The following is a 10,680-nucleotide window of genomic DNA, read 5'->3' as shown; positions in this document are numbered from 1 at the left end:
CGTTAAAAAAATTAAAATAAATAAATAAATAAATAAATAAATAAATAAATAAAAAATAAAAATTCTTATATTGAAACAAACGTCAAAGTACCAGGAAGCCAAATGAAGATATGCAGCCTGCTTTGAAGGTGAAATGTGTGTGCCCAGAACCCCAGAGTGCTTGTTCCCTTGCCCCACCTTAGTTACCATCAGGAGCACTTCTCAGAGGCTTCAGAACCTGCTCTGTGCTCCTTGGTTTTACAATCCTGACAAAGAAGGGTGGAGACTCAGAGAGACCTGAGGCTTGCCTTAGGTCACATAGCCTGGAGGTGTCAGAGCCATTGATGCCAGCCCTCGGGCACTTGCCACTGTACCACCCTGCTGCCTCCTCACCAGCTGGCAGTGGCAGGTCTCAGGCCAGGCTAGGGAGAGCCCCCTGCACGGGCTTTCAAGGGCATATGTACTAGGTGTGATCTACCCCTTCCAAAGGGATTATTGTAGTCAAGGATGTGTTTGGCTCTGAGGAGCAGGGACTACTCAGTCCTGCTCAAATCAAAGGCTATTTGCTGAAAAAGCCCAGCTCACCAACTCAGGGGCAGCCAAGGGTGGTAGAGAAACAGAAGTTGGGGCTCAAGGTTCCTTGAGCTCTGCTAATGCTCCCTACTCTCTGTATCTTCCCCCTCAGTCAGCTTCTTCTGAATGTGGCCCCAGCAGTGACTTTGTCACTTTCCAGTTCAATTTCCCAGCCCCCTCTCATTTTCTCAGCCCATGTCCCATAGCCTGGAGAGGGGTCTGCCCAGCCCAGCCCACCTGTGGATTCTGGGCTAGGGGTCTAGTCTGGCACAATCTGCTGGTCCCCTGAGAAGGGGTGTGTGTGAGAGCACAATCATGTCTGGTGCAGGGCCCCACCATAAGAGATAAACAGAGATAAACAGAGGCCCTCCCTGGGGATTGGGGACCAGGTTTGTATTTAGCCTTAACTTAGATCTGTAGACCTCCAGACAAACCACTTCCCCTCTTTCACAGCTATGCGATGGTGCCTGGGTTTACATAGCATGTTCATGCTTATCAGCTCATCATGTTGCAGGATTTTTTACCACAATACCCAGGATTCGTTGTCTCACTGCTTTGAAGAATGAAGAGGTGGACACAAAATGAACAGCCGGCAAAAGTTTATTAGAATATAAGATTAGAAAGGAAGAAGAATAGGAAAGCTCTCTTTACAGAGAAGAGACATTCAAAAGTGAACGCCCGAGGACTATAAGGCAAGGGTCCCTGTTTTATAAGGTTCTGGTCAGCCCTCCCCCTTCCTTTCCCCCTTGTTCCTTCCCAAGTTCTACCCTTTTTGGCTTGATAGTTCTAGGTGCTGGGTTGTCCATTCCTGATTGGTGGTGAGGGATGGTCAATGGCCATACTTAGGTCTTTTGTCAAATTCCAGAAGGGAAACCTGAGGTGGAGTAGCTGGGGCCTGTTACACTCTTAAGAGGAACCTGGACACTCCCAGCATTGTTCCAAAATAGGTGTTTTTCCCCACACAGGGACCTCAGGCCCTAATCTTTTCCTCTCTGCCTACTGAATCCTGTCTTCTATCATAATCGTATCACAGATGGGAAACTGAGGTCCTAGCAGTGATTTATCTAGGGACATGCAGTGACCAGAGGAGAGATCTATCCCACAGCCTCTGTAGCACAGTTGCTAGAAATGGGTTCTCCTGCCCCTGGTGGCACCCAGAGTCCCTCCCTGAATTACCTGCTTCCCATAGTACCCTGGGCCCCCCACGGGCAGAACTTGGATCTAAAGGATTTGGGAGTCTGTGGGCAAGGAGAGGCTGCTCTGGGCTTTTGGGTAGACCCCAGGGATATGGAAGGAGCCCCCTGCTCCCATTTTTTAACAAGGAAATATTCTATAGAGAATCTTGCTGCCTACAAGTCAAGGCAGGTTAAAAAACTGGGGCTCTGGACCCAGACAAAACTAATCTGAATGCCCCCACCAGCACTCAGGCTGCACAACCCCTGCTTTGGGCTGTGCTCTCAGCTGCTGCCTCGCCTCCCACCACAACATGGGCAGCTCTCTCTATCCTGCCATGGCCCACTCAGGCCTTATCTTGACTAATCTTCATTACTCATAGCCCATCCCTTACCAGGCAGGGCAGGTAGGAGGTGAGCTGCTTTGTGGCGGTCTTGGAGGAGTTGTAAACACTGTTTACCACTCCCTGGGAGCTCAGCTCTGAGAAGGTCAGGGTATTTACTATCTTTAAAATCATTATTATTATTTTTTTAATTAAAGGAAACTTACTGGAAAACTGACAGAATCTCAAAAAGAATATAACTCTTAGGCGGCACTGATTCCTCTTCTTCAGGAAATATGGAAGGAGGGAGGTTGCCCCCTTGGCTGGCTCAGTTTCTCTCCCACAACCCTTCCTAGAGAAACCCTGTCCAAATACTCCCTTATTTTAGTCCTTGACCTAGAAATCCCTTACCCTACAATTTGGGCTATTAAGCAGCTATTTGCAGGCTCCAGCAGGCATCAGAATCACCAGAGGCAAGTGTAAAAATGCAGATTCCCGGGCCCACTAGAAACCGTATGATTCAGCAGGCCTCCAGTGAAGCTGGGGACAAGCGTCGGGGGAGGACACGGTACTAATCCTTGCCCCGTGATTGTGATGGGGCTTGGGGGACGCTTGCTGTCATCCCGCGGTCTGACCACGGCGGGGCGCCGGGACCGAGCTAAGTGGTTCCCCTTTGAGATCTTGTTCCTCAGAACAGGCTGCGGTCATCAGGACTTGCTTGTCAGACAGCAGGCCAAGGTTGAGCCGTGTTCCAGTGAGCAGGAGCTTCCGCAGGAAAGGAAGCCGGACGTCAGGAAAGAGGCTCACAGTTGGCAGTGGGCACCTACCTGCTCCAGACATTCATTCCACCTTGGTTCTTGGCGCACACTTCAGAACTCAGAGTCGAGCCTGGAATCCGAAACAGCTTGTTCTGTTCTGGGGTGCGTTGTTTACCCAACTCTGAGCTCAGAGAGCATCCGTTGTTCAGATGGGAAAACGGAGACCGAAACAGGGGCAAGGGCTTAGTGGCTGCTGCTCTGGCTCCCAGCCCACCCAGGGCTCTTTGTCCTGTTAGGGGGCAGAGGGTGGACCCCAGAAAGCCCAGCTATGAGTCAGCTCTGAGTGCCCAGGGGACGGGACAGGGGCTGTTGGCTAGGGATAGATGCTGGCTGGCACCCCGCTTCCACAAATGTCGGTGGCCTTGGTGATTCAGTTTCCTTGCGCCTGCCTAGAAGGGGCCGGCCCTGGGCTGGGAGAGGGAGGAGGTGCTGAGAGTAGGGAGGGGCTATGGAGGGGCCTAAGGGGCCCGGTGGTCCAACTCATCTGGATGCCGAGGTCCCACGGAGTAACTGTAGCCAGAGATCGTGTGGCCCCGAGACTGGTCCTGGAATGGGGGTTCCTGGGTGGGGGTCCTTGAAGGTGCAGTCTCCTGTGAGGCGGGGGATTTTATTGAGATCCCTCAGAAAGGCACCCTATTGTCCCCGCCTCGTGTTGGTCTCTATGGGGGCTTGCCTTGGCGCTAGGTGTGAAGGGGTCTGATCCCGCACTGGTGGGAGGAGTAAGGAACAGGCAGCCTGAACACTCCAGTTGGAGGGCTCGGCTGAGGGGAGGACTTCTTGGAGGATGGAGGAGGGGCTGTGAGCAGGCGGCGTGGGGGCGGAGCGAGACCGCCCACCCGGCTCCGGGGGCGGTGCCTGGCCAGGGGCGGTTCTGGGGGCTCCCCCCAACTTTCCGGGTGGGGCGCGGGCGGCGGCGGTGGAGGCGGGGTCTAGAGCGCGGGGCCTCGCCCGCCGCGCCGGCTCGGGCTGAACCCTGGCGGGAGGTGCTGCCGGAGCCGGAGCCGCAGCCGCAGCCCGAGCCGCCGGGAGCCGGAGCCGCCAGGAGCTGGAGCCGGAGCCGGGGCTAAAATACAGGCCTTGCCGCAGCCTAACCGAGCAGAGCTCGTCGCCTGGCACCAGCCTGAGCGCGGGCCGGTGTGTCAGCCAGCCGCAGGGCCTGGGCGCACTGGCGGAGGGAGCGAGCCGCGACCACCGGGCACCACCGGGAGCGTGTGCCCGGATCGCCCCTGCCAGGCCTGGGCCCGGCCTGAACAAGCATTAGGTCGCGGGGTCTGGACCAAAGAGAAAAAGGAACGAGGGTTCCATCTAATTGTGGAGTGGGCTTAAAAGCGGGAAGAAGAGTGGAGACTTCACCTAGGACTGAGCAGAGGTGCCTGCAGCTTACTAGGCCAGGCTGGAGCACCAGAGAGCCTGGCATCCCAGCAGCTACGACCTGGGTTCTGTCCTGCCCGAGCCAGGAATACAGCATAGCTCCTGGACCTTGGCTGGCACAGGCCTGGCACAAGAAGCAGTGCCTTAACCTGTCTGAGACTGGGCCCAGGACCCGAGGAACTTGGGATCAGGCCTGGCCTAGACCGGGACTCTCTGGTGGCCCAGAGCTGGTCACTGGGGAGCTGTCCTTCTGCCCCAGACCCACTGGTACGGATGTGTCGCTGCCCACTGGAGCACCATGACGGCAGGATGACCTCAGCGGAGGCAGTGGCAGTGGCCAGTGGTGCTCGGGTGGCTGGGTCCCCCGAGTGGCCCCCCGACACTCCCCAGGCCCTTGGTCGGCCTGGCCGGGTCAGGGTGGCAGTGGCAGCGCTGGTGTGGCTGCTGGCAGGAGCCAGCATGTCGAGCCTCAACAAGTGGATCTTCACTGTGCATGGCTTCGGGCGGCCCCTCCTGCTCTCAGCGCTGCACATGCTGGCAGCAGCATTGGCATGCCGCTGGGGGGCACAGCGCCCCATGCCCAGCCGCACCCGCCGCCAAGTGCTACTGCTTAGCTTCACCTTCGGCACCTCGATGGCCTGTGGCAACGTGGGCCTGAGCGCTGTGCCCCTAGACCTGGCACAACTGGCCACCACTACTACACCACTGATCACGCTGGCCCTGTCAGCGCTGCTGCTTGGACGTCGCCACCACCCGCTACAATTTGCTGCCATGGGCCCACTCTGCCTGGGGGCTGCCTGCAGCTTGGCTGGTGAGCTCCGGACACCTCCTGCTGGCTGTGGCTTCCTGTTGGCTGCTACCTGCCTCCGTGGCCTCAAGTCCATTCAGCAGAGTGAGTGGTTGAGGAGGTGGGGACTGGGGTGGTTGTGTGGCCTGGGTCATCCTGGGAGGGGCATGGCTGTTATCCCATTTTCCAGATGAAGAAACTGAGGTTCATGACTTTGGAAGAGGCAGAAACTGAGACTCAGAAAGGGCCAACAGCTCAGTGAATTCCAGGCCCCAAACTTAGGCTCTAGACCCCAACCGATATTTAATAATAGTTGCCGTTGATCTGTGTCTCGTGTTTTTTCAAGCCCTTTATCTCTTTGGATCTCCATACTGCCCTGATTAAGGAAGGCACAATATTGTTCCCACTGACAGGTAGAGAGACTTGTCCTGGGTCATGTGGCCAGTGAGCAGCAGAGACAAGATCTGAACCCAGGCAGTCAGACTCCATGCTGTCCAAGTGATGTGGTATAAGGCTGTGGACCCAGAGGGGAATCTGATAGTGGGGACCTGGGAGAGAGAAAGAGGTCAAGACCTTGAGCCGGGATCTGGGAGGTGAGGTGATATTTAGTGGGAGCTGCAGTGTAACAGGCCCCATGCTGGGTGTTGACCTTGAGTTGTCATGGCAACCACCACCTTCATCCCTGTTTTATAGCCCATGGAACTGAGACCTAGAGGTGCCCTGGGTCACCTCACCTCTGAGGAAAGGAGCCAGGGGGCTCTGGGAGAAGGTGAAGTGGAGGCTCCAGGCCTAGACCCTGCCAAATCACTGTGTCTGATGGTGGAGGATGCCTTCCTGTGGCTTATCAAGGGGCATCCAAGTCACAGTCCTCACTCTCTCTCTTCCTCAACTGAAGGGAGAGGCTGGGGAAGGCAAGGTACCCATTTGGGGTAGGAGGCCTGGGTTCTAGCCACACCCTTGTTCATACTTGTTGGTCAGCCTTCAGCAGATCTGGGTCTTATCTGGGCCTCAGTCTCCTTATCTGTTCAGTGGAGGAGGGTTGGAGTTGTTGGGAGTCCCAGGGGTCTCTTGCTCTCTCTCCCTTCCAGCTCTGAGATCTGTGACCCAAGCCTGGGAGAAGGAAGAGGGGGCTCCAAGGGTGCTAGGCTGGGGTTTGGGGCAGCCTGAAGGCAAGAGAAAGTTGAAGTTAGAGCTCAGCCCCTGCCCTGGCATCTTCAGAGCCAGCACTCAGAGGCCTTGTCCCCATACTGGGCCCTGAGGCATGGCCAAAGCTCAGTTCTATTTTTGCCCTCCCAGTTACATGAGAGCTGGTGACTAAGCTCAGGCCTGAGCTCTGGGCAGGAGTCGCAATGGGAAACCTGACCTCTTGCCCCCCCACCTTACCTGGGAAGGCCCCAGCTTCCAGGCCCATGCCATGCCTGCTGAGGCCAGTGCTTCTCGCCCAGGCCACAGGCACACGGGCACGGAACAGCAGGTGCCTGGCATTGGGCTGCTTCTTGGCTGCTGCCAGCCTTCTCTCTCAAGTGTCAACTGCCCGGCCCTCGAGGTGGCTTGATTGGGTGCTTCCTCCAGGCTCCCACAGCACCTTCTACTTCCCCTATCACAACTCTGAATGTCCTGTATTGTAGCCACTTGGTTACCTGTCTGTGTCCCCCCAGACAGGAGCTCTGAGTGGGCATGGACTGGTTTTGGGCATCTCCTTTTCCCCAACACCTGGCCTGAGGCCTGGAACAGGGCAAGTACTCCTTAGGTGGTGGTGTTATTAATGGCTCTGACAGAATAATTGGCAGGCTGGTTAGGCTACATGGCCTAGAGTGTTAAGGAGGGCGCTTGGGAGGCTGGAGGCCTCACCAACAGAGGTGGGATGGGGAGAAACAGACTGGAGCCGGGAAATGAGTTGGGTTTTGGACAAGAGGAGGTGTCTACTTCCAGGGGTTCCAGATTCAGACTAGAGTGTAAATGACAGATATCAGCTCCTTTCCTGAGAGCAGACTCCATGGCAGTAGGCATGAAAGTACAGGAAGAGGAGCATCCAGGCAGCCACAGGCAGGGCCAGTAGCTTCCTTCCAACCTGGGCCAGTTGCAGGCCCAGGGGGTCTACACTCACAAAAAGACTGGAAAGTGGGGGGGCAGCTTGCTGAACTTGCTTTTAGCTGTACCCACCTGCATCAGAGAGCAACCTGACCTGATCCCTGCCTGAGCTCTCCGGCTGGTGGGGAGATGCACTCAGAAACAGAGATTACTATGGCAAGAGAAAAGTTCTAGAGCCAAGGTGGGCACAGGTGTGGTCAGGGGCGGTTTCTTCCTCCTGGGGAGATCAGGGGAGGCTACCTGGGGGAGGAGGCATGCAATTATGATAAAAATAAGATCATAGTAGTAGTGAACACTTGCTGAGCCCTCACTATGTGCCCCCACTGTGCCCAACTCTATGCAGGAGGGCATTCTGGGAGTGGGAAGCAGACCTTGCCAGGGCACAGGTGTCAGCCAGCAGGAGCTGTGTGGGGGATCATGACAGCTGTCATAGTGAGCAGTTGCTGCTGGGCACCAGTCCCTAAGCTCAGCATCTCACACACTCCAGTGAGGGGGCTGTTGTCACCTTCCCCAGGCACACATGAGGAGACGAGACACAGAGTGGCTTGTGTGATGTCACACAGCAAGTGAAGGAACAAAAATGGGATAAGCCAGCAGGCAGTGGAACAGAGGGTCTAGAGGACATGTTTGTCTGAATGTGGCAGAAGCCTGGGTGTGTTCAGATGCTGAAACAAAAATGCCTTTAGAGAAGGAGAGGTTGAGATAGAGGGTTTGGTGGGGCTAACAGGGAGAGGTCATTAAGGAGGCAGGATGAGAGGCTGGCATTTGGGGGGGCTTGGGTGGGGTGAGTGGCCTGTGGTGGAGGATCATTGCCTTTTCCCCTGGGCTGCAGGGAAGGGAGGCAGAGGGCTGGGTGGGATGTAGAATAGGCACAAGGGGCTGGGGATGGTGGGGGGGAGGTTAGGACTTTCCTCCCTGGCTGCCTCACAGAGGTGAAGTTCACCTGAAACCCTAAACACCTTCCAACGATTGGACCTTAAACGTACAAGCCACACACTGCTTGTAATGGTGCTAAATTTGGAGTGAATGAGCAGGAGACATTTCAATTATCTGTTCATTTCTAGAAACGCTGGAGGAACTGTTGCCTAGAGAACAAAGCCAAAACATCAAAATGAAATCGAGAGAGAGAAATACAGTTTTCCTCTTCTAGCCTATGAGTAAGCACCCCTTGTAGCTCTTTGGAAAGCGTGTGTCAGAAAATGCACAGAGGCTCCAAGAGCCCTGGGAGGGGGGCCTCCATCGATTACTCATCTCTCTCCACTAAAGCTTGGAGGAGGCCCCAAAACATCATTGCCCGTGCAAATACTATCATTTCACCGAAGCAGTGTCTGACTTTGGTGATGGGCACTGCTTCCTTTGTGAACCAGCTGGGCAATAACACATATGTGCACACACACACACACACACACACACATGCAGGCAGACAATCACACGTATGCAAGCTGGTAGGATCCTCTCCTTCTCTGCAAAACTAAAAGGTTTCCTCTTAGGCCTGGATTCATCTTGACAAGCCTTAGTGATCAGTTATAAACAGTGAGTGACAGCCAAGTGCAAACAATGACTTTCTTGTTGTTCTTAGTCATCCCAGGGGTCATAAGTGAATGAAGCAATGAATGAACCCACCATTTGACTCAAACAATTCATTATTGTAACACTCTTTTTTTTTTTGGCTAGTCAGTGGCGGAGCTGGGACCTTCTACTGGTCTGTCCCTGCTTTGGTGGTGGGAGCTGCGGTGTGGGGTAGTGGGTGTGGTAAGGACTAAGGCCAAGAAAGGTGGGTCGGCGTCCCTTGGCACAGGACCTTCTGAGCAGGTTAAGAACCTCGGATATTTTTCTCAAGGGCCTGTGGAGCCCCTGAAGATTTTTTTTAGAGCCACGCTTCATGTTTATTGATCATATCTTTTTACATTTACTGAGCATTTACCTTACAAAGGCTTTATAAATGTTATCTATTTTAATCATTACAACAATGCTGCGTATTAGGTGTGGTTATCACTGAACTTTGCAGGTGATACAGAGGTTAAGTACGAGGTCACAGCTGGTAAGGAGTGGATACAGGTCACAACCCAGGTGGTGTGACTGGGTTCTTGTCCGTCATGTTACGGAGCAGGAGCCACTGATTCTGCCCGAGGGATTGAGGCAGGCTTCCAGAGTGATGGGCCCTGGAGGCCATGCCGGATTAGCCAAGTGGGGGTTGTCTGCCTCCGGTTGCTGATGGCTGCTGTCCTGGTTGCAGGTGCCCTGCTGCAGGAGGAGAGGCTGGACGCGGTGACCCTGCTGTACGCCACCTCGCTGCCCAGCTTCTGCCTGCTGGCGGGCGCGGCCCTGGTGCTGGAGGCTGGTGTGGCACCGCCGCCCGCTCCCACCAACTCCCACCTCTGGGCCTGCATCCTGATCAGCTGCCTCCTGTCCGTGCTCTACAACTTGGCCAGCTTCTCCCTGCTGGCTCTCACCTCTGCCCTCACCGTCCATGTCCTGGGCAACCTCACTGTCGTGGGCAACCTCATCCTGTCCCGGCTCCTGTTTGGCAGCCGCCTCAGCGCCCTCAGCTATGTGGGCATTGCACTCACCCTTTCAGGAATGTTCCTTTACCACAATTGCGAGTTCGTGGCCTCCTGGGCTGCCCGCCGTGGCCTCTGGCGGAGGGACCAGACTGGCAAGGGTCTATGACATCTAGGGGAATATGTGGGCTCCTGGAACAGCCCCGGCCTGAATCCAACCTCGACCAGTGGCCATGGGAAAAGCGGAGAGCAGGCAGCTACTGGGGCCATGGGAGAGAGAGGGGCCTTCTGGAAAGGCCACCTTGGAAGCTGGCATGGGGATTCCCAGACACCCACCTCCTGTCCCTGCCTGCCTCTCATCCAGACCTCACTCACCACTGGATGGTGGGTCCAGACCTGGCACAGTCACTGTGCTTGTCGGACTGATTATTATGATTAGCATCAACTACTACTCCAAAAATTTGGAAAACCTCACCACGTTCTGATGACGACGATGATGATTCTTGGCGATTGCACAATCCTTCCTCCAGGAAGTGGGGGAGGCAGCTAGGGGGCCCAGGGAAGGGCTTCTTTGTTGCTGGGATCCCCTGGGGATTGGGGTCATCTATGCCAATTCCAGGCAGCTGCTGTAGCCTCACCCCTGGGCCCCCCAATTTTGGGTCTTCCATCCTTAAATAAACTATTTTTGCTTGTATACCTGTGTCATTGCTCAGGGTTACAGCCAAGGAAATACAGGGAGAGCTCTGGGCCTGCTGGCGACCGCCACCCACCCAGAAACGGGGACATCCTTCCTTACCCGTCATAGCCTGTCTGGGTCCCCAACCTAGGCCCCTTCTCTAAAGTCCCTCCACTGGCCAGGCCACCATTGCTCATATTCTGGATGGTGGCAGTAGCTTCCTCCCTGCTCTGCTCTGGCCCCTCCACTCCACCTTACACGTAGCCCCAGAGGGATCTTTCTAAAACACATACCTTCTGGGGCTCTATACTGCTTCTGGGACAAAGTCAGAACTTCTTGCCCCAGACCATAAGATCCCTGGGGTCTGGCCCCTGTGGCCTCACCAGGCT

General features: G+C 55.3%; 1 protein-coding gene across 1 annotated transcript; it reads left to right on the top strand.

Annotated features, from left to right (window-relative positions):
* The first annotated feature begins 3,843 nt into the window (after nucleotides 1–3,843).
* SLC35E4 (solute carrier family 35 member E4) lies at nucleotides 3,844–10,309 on the top strand. The gene is made up of 2 exons (XM_047088464.1): nucleotides 3,844–5,128; nucleotides 9,351–10,309. Exons 1-2 carry the CDS (start codon nucleotides 4,510–4,512, stop codon nucleotides 9,782–9,784), a joined length of 1,053 nt encoding a protein of 350 aa, XP_046944420.1. The 5' UTR covers nucleotides 3,844–4,509; the 3' UTR covers nucleotides 9,785–10,309.
* The last annotated feature ends 371 nt before the right edge of the window (nucleotides 10,310–10,680 follow it).

Source organism: Lynx rufus, unplaced genomic scaffold (assembly GCF_022079265.1).
Source record: "Lynx rufus isolate CCGP_SWC_20201006 ecotype Redwood Valley unplaced genomic scaffold, mLynRuf1.p SCAF_24, whole genome shotgun sequence".
NCBI classification, from domain to species: domain Eukaryota; kingdom Metazoa; phylum Chordata; class Mammalia; order Carnivora; family Felidae; genus Lynx; species Lynx rufus.
The sequence above is the reverse complement of the archived record's forward strand: the minus strand, read 5'-3'. Positions and strand labels throughout refer to the sequence as shown.

Excerpts from the sequence above, each read along its gene's own strand:
- SLC35E4 (XM_047088464.1), top strand. The coding sequence starts at position 4,510 with ATGTGTCGCTGCCCACTGGAGCACCATGACGGCAGGATGACCTCAGCG. Across the intron at positions 5,129-9,350 it reads CCTCAAGTCCATTCAGCAGA|GTGCCCTGCTGCAGGAGGAG; the intron begins GTGAGTGGTTGA and ends TCCTGGTTGCAG.